Raw genomic sequence first — 18,717 nt, 5'->3', positions numbered from 1 at the left:
TACGTCAATTCAAAGAGGGATATTCGAGTCATTGCCTTTGACACGTTTTCTTCAATTACCAATCTATCGGATAGTGAAAGACTATCACCGGTAGACACCTGGCAGAGATGACTGATCAAGTGATAACTGATCAGTTATCGACCGGGGTTGAAAATCATTAAGTTACTAAAATCGCTATTAAAAAATACGGGTTGGTGGTAGAAGGTGAAAATTTAGGGTTGCGTGTACTTCGTAATTCCACATCATAAAAAAAATAAAAACAAAAAGTTCTGGCCAAATAACAGGAGAAAAATTTTTGGTTTGAGCCACCCTTATCACTTAGAGGTATGGAAAATAGATTACGTCCGATTCTCAGACCAACCTAATGTAGAGGTAAAATTTCATCAGAATCGATGAGTCGCTTCCGAGGAGAATGGCAATTAACACTGCGACACGAGAATTGTATACAAAAGGATTTGACGAGTTCGAGAATGTAGCATGCCACAAGCACTAAATTTGGGAAGAAGTACACGTAAAGTATCTTACCTCAAACTATTCATAAATATCGAAGCAGTGTTACCAACCAGGTGATTGTCGGCAATGAGACATTTTGGTTTGTTTTCCTCCGACAAATAGTCATTTGTTTGTCATACTGCTTCTAAGTGGCATTGCAATGATGAAGAATAATGCGCCGTTTTCTGTTGTCCTTTGCGACTTAACAGAGACTTCTTCTAAACATACTGAAGCATACAATTCGGCACTAAGCTTCTTCGATCCTCTGAAGCAGAGCCAGACAAGGCGTGCCGAACTTCATGTGGGGTGATTGCACACACCTGTCCCTGCGCTGATCGCTCCCTTCGCGACATTTCGTTTGTATTGCGCTGTGTGCGGGGCGCTGTGGCCGAGCGGTTACAGGCGCTTCAGTCCGGAACCGCGCTGCTGCTACGGTCGCAGGTTCGAATCCTGCCTGGGGCATGGATGTGTGTGATGTCCTTAGGTTAGTTAGGTTGAAGTAGTTCCAAGTTCTAGGGGACTGATGACCTCAGATATTAAGTGCTTAGAGCCATTTGAATTTGAACTGCACCGTGGCATTTTTGGCCGGCTCATCTCCCCTTCAATTCGGCACAATCGTTTATCTCTCGCTGTTTGTTCCTTGTGTGTACGATGTTGACAGGTCCAGTGGGGTTGTTTGCACAGAAAGAGATAGCCTAGCTATCTACCGCCACAAACCTTTAAAAATGAATGGGAATGACAGAAGAGAGGATTCAGGATTCTCAATATATATTATGCAGTCGCATAAGAGACGCTTATTGCAAATTTTCTATGAAACAACACTGCAATAAAATACTTAGACATTTAATGTACGGTCTGAGGTAGCAGAACAACCACCCCGTGTTTCATTACGTGATTTGTTTACTGTACTGTTTTAAAGTGTTCATTTGCTGTCTCACTTATTGTAGTTGCGCTAATATTTTTTAAGCGCCACTCAGGGCGATGACAATTATTTTGAAGCATGCCTTCGAAAGATTCTAGCTGGACTGTAAATTCTGACTGGTTTTGGTAGAATAATTATGGCGAGCCGCGAATAACAGCTAACGGGTTCTACATTCGTATAACCTTGATCTTTTAAGATGTGTTTTAATGAAAGCTTCAGTATGTTTAAGGAATTTAAAATTTCTTCGAAAAGTCAAGGCACTTTTTCCAGCTTACACTTCAGCAAAGCCATAGCCGCCCACGCACTGCGAGAGTTGCTACTGCTTGTCTTGGCGCTCGTCAAAGGCTTCCTTGGCCAGGAAGGTCTTCGGATACCTCCAAAACTGAGAACGTTTGGAGCATTATGCGCAGGACCCTGGAAGCACAGCCGGCGTTTGACGAAATAACGCGCCAAATGGACAGAATTTGCCACTCCATGCCTAAGGAAGACATCCAGCAACTCTGTCGAAAAGCGCCAAGGCGCATGACTGCTTCCATACAGGAAAGAGGTGCACCAGTGCGTTAGCGACTTGCTCAGTTTTTCTATTGAATAAATTATTCAATTTTTCTGAAGCTATAATCATTCGTTTCTCTGTACATGTACACTGAAGCGCCAAAGAAAGCTATAATCATTCGTTTCTCTGTACATGTACACTGAAGCGCCAAAGAAACTGGTATAGGCATGCCTACTCGAATACAGAGGTATGTAAACAGGCACAATACGGCGCTGCGGTCGGCAAGGCCTATGTAAGACAAGTGTCTGGCGCAGTGGTTAGATAGGTTACTGCTGCTACAACGGCAGGGTACCAAGACTTAAGTCAGTTTGAACGTGGTGTTGTATTCGGCGCACGAACGATGGGACACAGCATCTCCGAGGCAGCGATGAAGTGGGGATTATCCCAAACGACCATTTCATGAGTGTACCGTATCAGGAATCTGGTAAAACATCACATCTCCGACATCGCTGTGGCCGGAAAAAAATCCTGCAACAACGAGACCAACGACGACTGAAAAGAATCTTTGAACGTGACACAAGTGCAACCCTTCCGCAAATTGCTGGAGATAACAAGTGCTTCAAATGGCTCTGACCACTATGGGACTTAATATCTGAGGTCATCATTCCCCTACTTAGAACTTAGAATTACTTGAACCTAACTAACCTAAGGATATCACACACATCCAGACTCGAAGCAGGATTCGAACGCGCCACCGTAGCGGTCGTGCGGTTACAGACTGAAGCGCCTAGAACCGCTCGGTCACACGGGCAGCCGCTGCAGATTTCAATGCTGGGCCATCAACAAGTGTCAGCGTGCGAACCATTCAACGAAATATCAGCGATATGTGATGTTGGAGCCGAAGGACCACTCGTGTACCCTTGATAACAGCATGACACAAACTTTTACGCGTCACCTGGGTCCATCAACACAAAAATTAGAATGTTATTAACTTGAAAAAAGTTGCCTGTAGCAGGTGGATTGACGTGTAGGGGTATGGAGACAACCTCAAGAATCCATGGACCGTGCCTGAAAGCGGGGGATTATTCAAGCTGTTGGAAGTGCTGTAATGGTGTGAAGCGTGTGCACTTGGAGCGATATGGGACCCCTGACACATCTAGATACGACTCTGACAGGTGACACATACGTAAGCATTCTGTCTGATCACCTGGATTCATTCATGTCCATTGTGCATTCCGACGGACGTGGGCAACTGTAACAGGACAATGCAACACCCCACACGTCCCGAATTACTACGAAGCGGCTCCAGGACCACTCTTCTGAGTTTGAACACTTCCAGTGGCCACCAGGCTCTCAAGATATGAACATTATTGAGCATCGAACAGTCCACTGGTATACAGTCCAACGCACACTATGAACCGGCAGTGTACCTGTGGACTGTTCGAGCAACAAATACGCCGGGAGAAACTGAAGAATCACATCATATACTTTTAGCGGGAGGAGATGAATCGCAGCATGAAGAAACTCGACAAGCTGCGCCACCGAAGATGCCGTTTGCTGAGTGCTCTTGCATTCCTGAAGAGTTGTCGTAGTGAGCTGATTGTGCCGCAATTTGCTAAGGTCCCGCATCACATTGGTACCCGTTGGACACTATGAACCGGCAGTATACCCGTGGACTGTTCGAGCAACAAATACGCCGGGAGAAACTGAGGAATCACATTATTGAGCATATCTGTGATGCCTTCCAGCGTGCTGCTCAGAAGAGATCTCCACCCCCTCACGGATTTATGGACACCCCTGCAGGATTCGTGGTCTCATTTCCCTCCAGCACTACTTCTGACATTAGTGAAGTCCATGCCAGGTCCTGTTGGGGCACTTCTGCATGATCGCGCGGGCACTACAAGATATCAGGCAGGTGTATCAGTTTCTTCGGCTCTTCAGTGTACATGACATCCAATTAATTGCATAGGCCAGGGCTCGGAGTACGGCGGTGTTGGGATGACTCACCGGGCTGCTGCTCGCAGGCGGTCACCAGGTAGTGCTTGGAGAAGGGCCGGTTGAGGCAGGAGCCAACGACGGGCCCCCCGGGTCCGTCTGTGGCCATCACGGAGAGTCCGGAGCGCAGCTGCTCCATGGCATACTGCCGGAAGTCGCGCTCCCTCCTGCCCGTGGTGCACGGCGGGAAGCTGTGCGACAGGGGCTCGTCCCGCAGGAAGATGGGGGTCACGTGGTCCAGCACCTGCCACACACCCGTCGTGAGCTGCCTGTCTCGTTTCAAATTCAGATTACAACTAAGTTTATACATGAAAATACACTGAGCTGACAAAAGTCATGGAAGACCAAAATGGACAAACACCACTGGCCATTGAAACTGCTACACCACGAAGATGACGTGCTACAGACGAGAAATTTAAACGACAGGAAGAAGATGCTGTGATATGCAAATGATTAGCTTTTCAGAGCATTCACACACGGCTGGCGCCGGTGCAGACATCTGCAACGTGCTGACATGAGTAAAGTATCCAACAGATTTCTCATACACAATCAACAGTTGACCGGCGTTGCCTGGTGAAACATTGCTGTGATGCCGCGTGTAAGGAGGAGAAATGCGTACCATCACGTTTCCGACTTTGATAAAGGTCAGATTGTAGCATATCGTGAATGGGGTTTATCGTATCGCGGCATTGATGCTCGCTTTGGTCGAGATCCAATGACTTAGCAGAATATCGAATCGGTGGGTTCAGGAGGGTAATACGGAACGCCGTGTTGGACCCCAACTGACTCGTATCACAAGCAGTCGAGATGACAGGCATCTTATCCGCATGGCTGTAACGGATCTTGCAGCCACGTTTCGATCCCTAAATCAACAGATGGGGACGTCTTCAAGACAACAACCATCTGCACGAACAGTTCGACGACGTTTGCAGCAGCAAGGACTATCAGCTCGATGATCCTGGATGCGTTTACCCTTGACGCTGCATCACAGACTTGAACGCCTGCGATGGTGTACTCAACGACGAACCTGGGTGCACGAATGGCAAAACGTCATTTTTTTCGGATGAATCCAGGTTCTGTTTACAGCATCATGATGGTCGTATCCGTGTTTGGCGACATCGCGGTGAACGCACATTGGAAGCGTGTATTCGTCATTCGGCGTGATGGTATGGGGTGCCATTGGTTACAGGTCTCGGTCACCTCTTTTCGCATTGACGGCAGTTTGAACAGTGGACGTTACATTTCAGATGTTTTACGACGCGTGGCTCTACCCTTCGTTCGATCCCTGCGAAACCATACATTTCAGCAGGATAATGCACGACCGTATGGTTCAGGCCTGTACGGGCCTTTGTGCATATAGAACATGTTCGACTGCTGCCCTGGCCAGCAGATTCTCCAGATCTCTCGCCAATTGAAAACGTCTGGTCAATGCTGGCCAAGCAACTGGCTCCTCACAATACGCCAGTTACTACTCTTGATGAACAGTTGTATCGTGTTGTAGCTGCATGGGCAGCTGTACCTGTACACGCCATCCAAGCTCTGTTTGACTCAATGCTGAGGCGTATAAAGGCCGTTATTACAGCCAGAGGCGGTTGTTCTGGGTACTGATTTCTCAGGATCTATGCACCCAAATTGCGTGAAAATGTAATCACATGTCAGTTGTTGTATAATTTATTTGTCCAATGAATACCCGTTTATCATCTGCATTTCTTCTTGGTGTAGCAATTTTAATGGCCAGTAGTGTATAAAGATGGCGGCAGTGTTGTGTACGTGAGGTATAAAAGGGCAGTGCATTGGAAGAGCTGTCATTTGTACTCAAGTGACTCTGAAAGTATTTGCATGTAGTGTAGCCATGTATGGAAGTGAAACATGGATGATAAATAGTTTGGACAAGAAGAGAATAGAAGCTTTCGAAATTTGGTGCTACAGAAGAATGCTGAAGATTAGATGGGTAGATCACATAAGTAATGAGGAGGTATTGAATAGAATTGGGGAGAAGATGAGTTTGTGGCACAACTTGACTAGAAGAAGGGATAGGTTGGTAGGACATGTTCTGAGGCAGCAAGGGATCACCAATTTAGCTTTGGAGGGTATTACGATTAATCAAGGAAAACCCCCAGTTGGGAAACGGGCCAAAATTAGTTGGTTGCAATTTACGATTTCTTTATTGATTACTTCAACCATTAAAAGTCATTTCTTTACCACTTGACCCGGAACAGTCCCAAAAAAGCTAGCAGCAATTTACTTTACAGTTAAGGGCCAAGCCATATTACTTAAAACCGGCTTTGATGAACATTTGATAACAAATCAATATTTTCCAAGTAATGAAATTAAAAACTTTACCGTTAATAACCAAGCCATTTTACTTAAACAGACTTTGATAAACCATTTAATAACAAAATTAAAACTTTCCAAGTAATAAAACAAAAACACCAAGATGCATACAACTTCGCCACCGAACATGTAGGGAGCCACTTCTTTTAAACTTTGGTACAACAAGATATTAAATTACAAGGGATAGCTAACAGGGACGCAGAACTAGCATTTTCAAAGGACGCCAAGTAGATTAAAACAAAGTACAGATACAGTCATTCACCTTTTACAATAAGTAACAATTTGAAAGCCACGTCATTTTAAAAAACCCACCAATGAAAGGCAAACTTAATCTTTTTAAACTGTGGCCAAAAACAATCAGAGTAAACTACAACCATTTAACATTTTACAATAACTAACAACTTTAATACCATGTCCTGCCATTAAAATGTCCTGGGATAGAAATAATTAACCGACCGAAGGATGCTCAGGCTAGAAGCGGACTAACAGACCCACAACGCCTCACATTCAACAGTCACGTCAACCTCACGCAAGGCCAGGGGAGGAGGAGGAATCAAATCAAGAACCATAATCCCTGCCCAAAAATGCACTTCCTCCCCAGCAGTACTAATAAGAACTCAAAAGATCACTGTCTATAAATGTACCGGCGACAGGGACAGAAAACCCGAACACAGGAGGCTACAAGGCAGAGAAGACACTGGTTGCACAAACCTAAATTCAGTTAACATCTAAACCTTTAACCAACTTAACTTGCAGTTCATCAGAGAAACAGCAGGTGAACTCCGATGCGAAGGTTCCTCACACATGACCGTGTCCACGTCGCCAGCGTACCCAGCCGGGCACAGTCACGCAGCCACGCGCTCTGTCACCGGAGCCCTCGTCTCCTCTGCACCCACGGCGGGGAAATACCACCCCTCAGGTTAGGCGAGTTGCTAGTCCGTCATTCCCGCCTCCAGACGGAAAATTTAAAGACATCCGTTGCCGCTCCTACCAAGTTGGGTTGGGTCGGGTTGTTTGGTGGAAGAGACCAAACAGCGAGGTCATCGTTCTCATCGGATTAGGGAAGGAAGTCGGCCGTGCCCTTTCTACATCTACATCTACATCCATACTCCGCAAGCCACCTGACGGTGTGTGGCGGAGGGTACCCTGAGTACCTCTATCGGTTCTCCCTTCTATTCCAGTCTCGTATTGTACGTGGAGAGAAGGATTGTCGGTATGCTTCTGTGTGGGCTCTAATCTCTCTGATTTTATCCTCATGGTCTCTTCGCGAGATATACGTAGGAGGGAGCAATATACTGCTTGACTCTTCGGTGAAGGTATGTTCTCGAAACTTTAACAAAAGCTCGTACCGAGCTACAGAGGGTCTCTCCTGCAGTCTTCCACTGGATTTTATCTATCATCTCCGTAACGCTTTCGCAATTACTAAATGATCCTGTAACGAAGCGCGCTGCGCTCCGTTGAATCTTCTCTATCTCTTCTATCAACCCTATCTGGGGCGGATCCCACACTGCTGAGCAGTATTCAAGCAGTGGGCGAACAAGCGTACTGTAAGCTACCCCTTTCAAAGGAACCATCCCTGCATTTGCTTGGAGCGATTTAGGGAAATCACGGAAAACCTAAATCAGGATGGCCGGACGTGGGGTTGAACCGTCGTCCTCCCGAATGCGAGTCCACTGTGCCAGCCGCTGCGCCACCTCGCTCGGTTCCCACCAAGTAGTGACTCGGAACCACAGCCGTGGCCCCCGGGTGTCCACAGCCAGAGCTTACAGCCTCGTTCCGTCAACTCGTTCCACACGTCTCCCACCTCCAGGATAGACCACGCGGCTTCTCGGAACAACAGCCAACTCTCCACCGCCACGCCACACCGCGGTCTCATCCGACATTCTCCAGTTTCCGATTTTAAAAACCGACCGACCGACTCGTCACCGCTAGGCAACCAGCCTTCCATCCCCCCCAAATATCTTATTCCCTTACACAAGGCTAACAGGAAGCAACACGCAGCCACAGAATCGTACGCAGCATAACGATAAATATGAAAGAATCAAATATCGATGGAATGGAAGGACTCAGAACTGTCTTTACAGCGGTATCTATGTCGAGAGCCGACACACGGCCCAGTAACTTAGCTTTTATTAATCTGTTAGTTAAAATTGTTCAAATGGCTCTGAGCACAGTGGGACTTAACATCTGAGGTCATCAGTCCCCTAGAACTTAGAACTACTTAAACCTAACGAACCTAAGGACATCACACACATCCACGCCCGAGGCAGGATTCGAACCTGCGACCGTAGCGGTCGTGTGGTTCCAGACTAAAGCGCCTACAACCGCTCGGGCACAGCGGCCGGCTAATCTGTTAGTAGTGTACTTGCTATCGTACACTTGTCAGTCGCTGCAGAGTAACCATACAGGTACCATAGTCGCCCAGAGCCTCATGATAGTGTGACGATAGTTTCTTTTTAAATGAAATTTCGGGAAAACATTTGTGTAGGTAAAGTATTGAAGGGATTGACAATGCAATATCACGGGTTAACATAAACGAGAGATACGCTAGTGGATATGTAAAATTCCGGTACATTTCAACCGATGTAATAGCCAGAGTGTTGAGAGCAAGTGTGCATGCATTGTGTCGTGCAGGCACCGGCTGCCACTTGATCGCTCAATACAGGGACGGTTCATGCTGTTTGTGGATGACGCTGGTGTTGTTCGATGATCATAATTGAAAATTTCTGTTTATGCATCATATGTCCCAAATGTGCTCGATTGGAGACAGATATAACGACAGAGCAGGCCAAGGCAACACTTCGACACTCTGTAGAACATGCTTAAAACAGCGGTATGTGGGTGAGCGTTATCGTGTTGGAAAACTCCCCATGGAGTGCTGTTCAATAATGGCAGGACAACCGGGCGAATCACCAGATTAAGGTTCAGATTTGGAGTCAGCCTGTGTGGGATGCCCCTGATGTCACACGGAACCACACCCCAGACGTAACTTCAGGTGTGGCTCCAGTGTGCCTAGCATGCAGACTGGTTGGTTGCTGCCCCAGAACTGGTCTCCTCCTAACCAACACACGAACATCACTGGCACCGAGGCGGGACCAGCTTTCATAACAAAGCACACCACACCTCGACATAAAAGTTTTCTGGGTATAGTACCGCGTCATAATGTAAAAACTACTACTGCTGGAGAAAATTTTCTCCAGCAACAGTAGTTTTTACATTATGACTCGGTACTATACCCAGAAGACTTTTATGTCGACTGACTCTGGCGGTGAAAGCGTACGCAATAACATCAGACCTCCTCACGGCCCTCCAGTGACCTCTCGCTTGCCCTTCAATGATTTCTTCTTTCACATCTTTTTCTAATGTCGCATAATTAGAATAGAAATCTTCATCCAGATGTAGAAACACACTTACCAACTTTCGTTTATGTCGCGCAATTCCTTCTTGGTGATTTTTTTCTGTGAGTGTACATTAGTTGATGGAGAAATACATATATGCTAGAGGCAGGCGACCATTCTCATTTTGCACAACTTTCAAATATAAAAAGGTCTTGATTGTACAATACTTTGTTAAGCGTTACCCGTTTAAAAACTTCATCACCAGACACAAACTGTGGAATAAAGTGTACAAAGTGGTTAACGATAGCAAATATATTCATAATAACATAAATAGGCATTTTAACGATGCATATACAGAAATTTTCAATTAAATTATGGTTGCATTTAAATCAGACTTTAATGAAAGGCTCATTAATGTGGGGACATAGAACGAATATAACAAAGATCCCGTCTCATATCGTCTCAAACGTTCAAATGTGTGTGAATTCCTAAGGTACCAAACTGCTGAAGTCATCGGTCCCTCGACTTATGCACTACTTAAATTAACTTATACTAAGAACAACACACACACCTGTGCCTGAGAGAGGACTCGAACCTCGGCGGGAAGAGCCCGCGCAATTAGCGACATGGCGCTCATATAGACATATTTGACAATGTCATCGTCCATACAGCCGTGTACCGCAAGTCTCTAGAGGAACAGAAGGTTCCAAATGGTTGGAAAAGAGCACAGGTAGTCCCAGTCTTCAAGAAGGGTCATCGAGCAGATGCTCAAAAGTATAGACCTATATCTCTGACGTCGATCTGTTGTACAATTTTAGAACATGTTTTTTGCTCGCGTGTCATGTCATTTTTGGAAACGCAGAATCTACTCTTTAGGAACCAACATGGATTCCGGAAACAGCGATCGTGTGAGACCCAACTCGCGTTATTTGTTAATGAAACCCAGAAAATATTTGTTTCAGGCTCCCAGGTAGATACTATTTTCCTTGACTTCCGGAAGGCGTTCCATACAGTTCCGCACTGTCCCCTGATAAACTAAGTAAGAGCCTGCGGAATATGAGACCAGCTGTGTGGCTGGATTGAAGAGTTTTTAGTAAACAGAACACAGCATGTTGTTATCAATGGAGAGACGTCTACAGACGTTAAAGTAACCTCTGGAGTGCCACAGGGGAGTGTTATGGGACCATTGCTTTTCACAATATATATAAATGACCTAGTAGATAGTGTCGGAAGTTCCATGCGGCTTTTCGCTGATGATGCTGTGGTATACAGAGAAGTTGCACCATTAGAAAATTGCTGCGAAATGCAGGAAGATCTGCAGTGGACAGGCACTTGGTGCAGGGAGTGGCAACTGACCCTTTACATAGACAAATGTAATGTATTGCGGATACATAGAAAGAAGGATCCTTTATTGTATGATTATATGATAGCGGAGCAAACACTGGTAGCAGTTACTTCTGTAAAATATCTAGGAGTATGCATGCGGAACGATTTGAAGTGGAATGCTCATATAAAATTAATTGTTGGTAAGGCGGGTGCCAGGTTGAAATTCATTGGAAGAGTCCTTACAAAATGTAGTCCATCAACAAGGGAGGTGGCTTACAAAACACTCGTTCGACCTATACTTGAGTATTGCTCATCAGTGTGGGATCCGTACCAGATCGGGTTGACGGAGGAGATAGAGAAGATCCAAAGAAGAGCGGCGCGTTTCGTCACAGGGTTATTTGGTAAGCGTGATAGGGTTACGGAGATGTTTAGCAAACTCAAGTCGCAGACTCTGCAAGACAGGCGCTCTGCATCGCGGTGTAGCTTGCTGTCCAGTTTTCAAGAGGGCGCGTTTCTGGATGAGATAACGAATATATTGCTTCCCCCTACTTATGCCTCCCGAGGAGATCACGAATGTAAAATTAGAGAGATTCGAGCGCGCACGGAGCCTTTCAGACAGTCGTTCTTCCCGCGAACCATACGCGACTGGAACAGAAAAGGGAGGTAATGACAGTGGCACGTCAAGTGCCCTCCGCCACACACCGTTGGGTGGCTTGCGGAGTAAAAATGTAGATGTAGATATGGTAGAGGTAGGCGACCATTCACATTTTGCACAACTTTCAAGTATAAAAAGGTCTTGATTGCACAATACTTTGTTAAGCATTACGCGTTTAAAAACTTCATCACCAGACACAAACTGTGGAATAAAGTGTACAAAGTAGTTAACGATAGCAAATATATTCATAATAACATAAGTAGGCATGTTAAAGATGCATACACAGAAATTCTCAATTAAATTATGGTTACGTTTAAATCAGACTTTTGTGAAAGGGCCATATAAGTGGGGACATAGACTGGATATAATAAGGGTCCTGTTTCATATAGGCCTATTTGACAGTCCCATTGCCCATACGGAAAGAACAACTTCCAAAGAGACTGTGCCGATTAAACTATCCAAGAACGCAACGGATGCCGGTAGGTGGTGCTACCACAGAAATGAAATTATAGAGGAACTCGACAGAGGAACCAAACACAGCCCGCCAACTGGGATTTCTCAGCCGCTGCTGGCGGTCGCACTGAAGCGCTCCGAAGTAAACAACAGCAGTGGCGTAGCATTACAAGTTGTTTTGAACATAGTGCAGTGCTCACCATAATTCCCGGATTGTGTCTTGTTACATACTGTTGTTATAAATATCATGCTTTGTAGAGCTTCCACTCGTTTCGGGTCTTCCGTGATTTAAAACCTACATTACATGAAAATCGACCAGTGCTGCTCACTGTATAACCCTCAACTGCTGTCTTGGATACATTACTGAGTCTTAAATAATTTCCTGATAGCGTTAGTTTAACAGCGTTGTAAGAAAATATCGTCCTTTTATAGTTTTTCATTCACTTCGTGTATAGTAATACCTACGTTTAATGAACTTCGATCGTGTCGTTCTTCGTCTGCCTGACGCCTGTAAGTTAGCGGCACAATTCACCGAAAGATAAGATTTACTGATTAGTACTTTATTACAGTTTAAGTGTGTTGCAGTCCTTTTTAGATTACTGTAAAAGAATTGTCATGTGCAACACGTGTCGATGTTGCCGTAGGTAAACTGGTATGGCAGAAACAAATCACGATTGTGGGTTGGTGTTCCATTGGAAAGAATGGAGCGAGGAAGCTAAAAATGTGTCAGATGAGGCTCTTCCACGGAGCTGTAGATTATATGACGAGACAAGATAATCGCGGAACAGGGGAAAAATATTTGTGCCCTCCAGGCAGAATAGGTGTAAAACAAAGCGTAGAGCTATGGATAGACACATGCTGAATAAAAAGCGACTGGCTGTCAATAGAGCAATGAGTGATGCCTTCAATGACTACCGTAGCAGGATACTGTCAAAAGACATTTCACAAAATCCAAAGAAATAGTGATCGTATGTAAAGGCTGTTAGTGGTACCAAGGATAGAATCCAGTTCTTAGCGAATGCGACGGGAACTGATTTTGAGGGTAGCAAAGCAGAAACTGAAAAGCTTCACTCTATTTTCAAATATTCTTTTGCAAAGGACATCCCAGGAGAAATGCCCCAATTTTATCTTCGTACCGCGGACAAGATGAATGAAATACGTATTAGTGTGAATGGCGTTGAGAATCATGTGAAATCGTTGAAACTGAACAAAGCTCCAGGCCTCGACGTAATCTCTGTCAGATCCTAAACTGAATTTGCGACTGAGTTAGCCCTTCTTATACCTGTGATCTATCATACATCCCTCGAACGAAAAACCGTGCCCAGTTCTTGGTATAAGTCACAGGTCAAACCCATCTACAAGAAACGAAGCACACTTTATCCACAAAACTACCGTCGAATGTTCTTTACATCGATTTGTTGTAGAATCTTAGAACGTATTCTGGGCTCAAACATAATGAGCTACTACTTTCGGATACATCGTGGGAGCAAACAGTGGCCAGTGTTATTACTAATATTTACTACCAAAAACAGTCTTGATCACAAACATTTATTCCGGTGACCGTTTTCGACCACAACTGTGGTCATCTTCAGACCAATGAAGAAAAACCTTCTTCTGGTGGTAAATGACCAGAAGGAGGTTCTTGCTCATTGGTCTGAAGATGACCACAATTGTGATCGAAGCCGGTCACCGGAATAAACAATTTGTGATCAAGACTGTTTTTGATAGTAAATAAAGAGATGTCTTCAACAAAATGACCTTCTCAGTGGCAACCAGCATGGATTTCAAGAACATCCATCACATGAAACCCAACTCGCACTTTTCTAACATGACACACTGAATGGGTCACGGCACCCAGCCGGTGTGATCGAGCGGTTATAGGCGCTTCAGTCTGGAACCGTGCGACCGCTACGGTCGCAGGTTCGAATCCTGCCCCGGGCATTGATGTGTGTCATATCCTTAGGTTAGTTAGGTTTAAGTAGTTCTAAGTCTAGTTGACTGATGACCTCAGAAGTTAAGTCCCATAGTGCTCAGAGCCATTTTAACCTTAACGTGTGACATAAATTTCAACTTGATAGTCTAACCCTACCTGAGAAAAATATTTTTTTAACAATCTGACAGACAGACCAGTCGGACAACAAGGTGATCCTATAAGGGATCCTTTTTCTACCGACTGAGTTACGGAACCATAAAAATAAAGTATTTGAATTCAGCACAGTGAACGAGATTGGCTGATTAACATTTCAAAGCAAATCCCTCGATTAGATACAGTAAAACCAACCCAAACCTTGGAGGCATACTGAAAGCCAAACATGAGTTTTGTAAATATTGCTAACGTTTTCTACCGCTTAGTTAGTGAGAGGCATACTGAAAGCCAAACATGAGTTTTGTAAATATTGCTAACGTTTTCTACCGCTTAGTTAGTGAGATTCGGCTCAGTGCACACTAGATCTGACGTGACTATGGTTTCTATAACGTCGCCTCCTTTCAGAACTTTTTTGTTGAATATGTTGCTTGTCCATGTTTTTTCTCTGCACTGCATGCCGTTTTCCCATGATGAACACTGAATGTGGAGCTTGAGTTTTCGTCCTCTTTTTCCTCATTGCTTTCGTTATGGCTTGCAAGTGTTGTACAAAACGACTATGCGCCATGCGCTATTTTTCGGTCAATGCTCAGGAATTTGTGGAGCAAACCACACAGGTTTATGGCTATTGTAATTGAAAGAACTTCAGTAAATTTATTCATTAAGTGATTATCTAAGATACTTTAAGGAGTTAGTTAAAGTATATAACATTATAGTGTCAATCTACAATAACTAAAGAATTAGTACACCTTCAAACATCAGATGACTTTCTATTGTCAGCTATCCGGCCCACTGAGAAAAGAAGTTTAGTCATCTCTGCACTACCTCCTTATGGCTCCACGTGGTTGTTGCGAACTAGCGAGAACAAGTCTTTGGCGATTGCAAGTTCGTTTCACAAGAGAACGCAACACTTACATTCTCCTATTAAACGAGTAATAAGGTGAGGGCTGAAGGCCTTTCACAACGTGCGTGGGAATAATGAAAGTTCTCGGTGTCAGCTCCGCAGTTCGCAAAGCGACCTACTAATATACCTGAGACAGCTCGTTACCTCGTTACGACCATCGTTAAGTGTGCCAGCTCACACAAAAGCTTTTACTTGCGTTTCCGCGAATGGTTCTCCCCTTGGTCAACCTGCGCCATTGAGTCTGTTTTAGATTTCCTCCTGTTTTCATAGAATTCAACTATTTGCTTTTTAAGTCTGTCCGGATTCATTCTTTTGATGTGTCCCCAGAATCTTAATCTGCGTTTTCTGATGTCACTGTGAATATTAGAGTATTGTTTGATATCCTGTTTGCCTCCGAGCCGATTCTGTTCATCTACAAATTTTGGGCCTAAAATATTTCTTATGAACTTCCGTTCCTTTATCTGCATGTTTTCTGTGTTTCTGATTCATATAGGCACTCTGGTTTTATGACGGTATTGTAATGTTGTAGCTTTGCGTCCTTGGAGACACATTTTTTTTTTTTACTATAAATATTTTGACTGAGTCGACAAGCAGTGTCCATCTCTCGGCATCTGACTTCATTGGCTGTCGTTTCTGTTCCATTTTCCTGTATCGTTTCACCGAGATATTGAAATTGTGGGACTTGTTTAATTTTGCCATACTTTGTCTCCATGAGTTTTGGCGCTTGTTTGTTGCAAGTCATATATTCTGTCTTTTCAAAAGATACTTGAACGCTGACTTTTTGCGCAGTTTCTTTCAGGAGATCAATCTGTTTTTTGGCTGTTGAAACATCGCGAGTTAAGATGGTTAGATCGTCTGCAAATGCTAAGAAATCAGTTAATTTTCTTCTGTCGAGAGTAACTGGTTGGTCAGTCTTCAGGACTGATTTCAGTTTACGTCATTCTTGTATCACCTTTCAAGGATGCAGTTGATCAGTAGTGGAGAGAGTCCATCCCCTTGTGTTACTCTAGTTTTGATCATAAAATCTTCAGAGATTTTCCCCATAAATTTGACTTTATATTTTGTGTCTGTCAATGTCTACTGTATGATTGCAAGTGTTTTCAGACCTAAACCTTATTCTTTTAGTATGTGGAATAATGATTGACGTTCAACTGAATCTTAGGCTCTTTTAAAGTCAGCAAATGTGCAAACTACATCTTTGCCACCTATTCTATGACGTCTTAAGATTAGTTTTAAATTCTGAATTTGCTCTGGACATGAACAGCCTGGTCTGAATTCTGCCTGATATTCTCCAATTTTTCGTTCTAGTTGTTGTGCGCTATCGAGAAGGCACTGAGATAGACTTTTGTAAGCTACTAATATCAATGAGATTCTCCTATAGTTGTTTACATATGATCTATTTCCTTTCGTAGGTAGAGGATGAATTAATGTATTCTTCCAGTCGTCCAGAATTCGTTCTGTTTGCCAAATGTCTTGTATTATTTTGGTGATTTCTTTTATAGTATTTGGCCCTGCTGATTTGAGGATTTCCGCTTCCATTCCATCTTCACCTGCAGCTTTATTGTTTTTAAGACGTTAGATCTGTTTGGTGATTGTTATTATTATTGTTATAGTCCAGAGATAATCCATTACCGGTTCTCTTCTCGTGATTCTCTGTTCGAAATTGTAGGAGAGCATAGTTTTTCCTTAACCCCGTTTTACTAACGCAGTTTCTGTGATGTGATTCACTACAATGAATGGTCACACTTTACCTTGATAATAAATGTTCCAACACGGCCTGCAGTCGAAACTCAAGCTGCGACGCGATGTTTGAATAGTAGCTTCGGGAACACCTGAAGTTCTTAATTTGGAATAAATGATATCGATCTTTTATTGATTGAGATGTTCGCTGGATGTTAGCATTATCTCAGCTCTGTCAGTTTTCGTGCTTTTGGCAATAACGTAAACGAACAGTTTACGTCCAATGAAGTTGACTGTTTCACAGAGTATCGCATGAACTCAAGAGACGCGAATACTCGGGACTCAGACGCTGAAAGCTCGGACACTAAAATCTCAAACACAACGACTCCCAGATTCTGAAGACTCCCAGACGCTAAAGACGTAACAGTACGTGTGTTGGATTTAAACAGTAGTTGTGAAACAAAAGATACGTCCATTAGAAACTCTTTGAATGAAGCCCCTTGCTAATTTGCATGTAATACTCTATTCCATTGGCTCTTATTATGCTCTTATTTGATTTTCCCCACTTTAAAACGGATACTAATGATATTACACGAAATGTAAGAAATGTTCATGGGTAGTTTGAGTAAACTTTAGTTTCAAAAATACCAGATACGTAAAGAGGGTTACGACGTCCCGTCCAACAAGATCCTAGTGAAGTTGAGAACATTCTTGAAATGATAGAACGGAGCCTAACTACCAGCTCGAGAACAATTAACTGCACAGCTTGCTATTCCGCGGACACGAGAAATGGACACAGTACATCAGCAGGGACTGCATCGTCGGTAGAGTGTGCAAAATTTGCATGTGGGAGATGACGCCAAACGAAAGGAACTCTGTGAATGGATCATTGCCAACGAACGCTGTATTCCACGTAGCCTGTTGTTTGATGAACCAGTATTTACCCCCAACGGCATCAACAACACTCGCAGCTCTCACGGATGGACAGCTGAAAAATCTGCTCGTTACTGTGGAAAAAAAGTTTCAGCAATGTTTCCCAGTGAACGTGAGATGCGGTATTGTTGATGAGGAGCTCATTGCTTTACATAAATTTCTTAGTGGAGTAAGGTTTCTTGATTTACTTCGAGTTGTGTTACCGCAATACTTGGAGCATATTTCTTTGGCAATAAGACGTCGTATGTACTTTCAACACGACAGAGTTGCTATACATTCCGTACAATCAATGACGCAGTACCTCACTGAGACCTATCCTGAGCATTTTATCAGTCACCATGCAGTCATTTTTTGGTCACTGAGGTCACCTTATCTTACTCCGATAATGATGGAAGCTGAAGAAACGAACTAAAATTTGTGTCATGCCTGGGACTTGAACCCGGGTCTCCTTGTTCACTAGGAAGGCATGCTAGCCATTACAAAACTACAGCATCATAGCCAAGATTGCAACATGGAGTACCTTAGTCCAATGCCCATACTTCAATATACATCTTTTGGGGCAGGGAAGGTATTGGACTAAGTTACTCCATGCAGCATTATTGGCTTGCTGTGGTGGTGTAATGGCTAGCATTTGTGTCTAGTAATCAAGGGGACCTGGGTTTAATTCCTGACCATGGCTCAAATTTTTATCAGTTTCCTCAGCTTCAGCTTATATCGTTACCGTAGATAAAGACGACACTCAAATGTCTCGAGGAAAATTTTAATTGTATCAGACCTATCGATCTTACTCCATTAGATTACTGTTTGTGGAGTGGGTTTCAGAGCAAATTCTGTAAGCGTAGAGTGAACACAAAGGAGGAATTTATCGCTCGTATTTTAGATGCATGTTTTCAGATCGAGCGCTGTACGAATGGGATCAGATCTGCAACACATCAGCTGCCTACAAGAGCTGCAAAATGTATCACAGTTGAAGGTGTAATTTTTGAACATTGTTTTATGAGCAAATGTACAGAATTAACCAGGATATCAGATCGCTCATTTACTGTGCCCTGCATTTATTGCGATTCCAACTGCTATCATCAGTTTGCTCGTGAACTGCAAAGAACAGG

At 43.8% G+C, this 18,717-nt stretch overlaps 1 protein-coding gene across 6 annotated transcripts in view; it reads right to left on the bottom strand.

Moving 5' to 3' along the window:
* LOC126292294 (uncharacterized) overlaps nucleotides 1-18,717 on the bottom strand; it is a 225,027-nt gene that overhangs the window by 25,835 nt on the left and 180,475 nt on the right. For all 6 annotated transcript variants that reach the window (XR_007552085.1, XR_007552084.1, XR_007552083.1 and 3 more), the window contains exon 3: nucleotides 3,915-4,146. Coding sequence is in view for 2 of the 6 variants with exons in the window: in XM_049986213.1 (XP_049842170.1) it covers nucleotides 3,915-4,146 (232 nt within the window). In the remaining 4 variants the exon portion in view is untranslated. The remainder of the gene's footprint in view (nucleotides 1-3,914; nucleotides 4,147-18,717) is intronic.

The sequence above is a fragment of the Schistocerca gregaria genome, chromosome 9 (genome assembly GCF_023897955.1).
Source record: "Schistocerca gregaria isolate iqSchGreg1 chromosome 9, iqSchGreg1.2, whole genome shotgun sequence".
Taxonomy (NCBI): Eukaryota; Metazoa; Arthropoda; class Insecta; order Orthoptera; family Acrididae; genus Schistocerca; species Schistocerca gregaria.
Note: the sequence above shows the minus strand (reverse complement) of the source record. Positions and strands in the feature narration are given on the sequence as shown.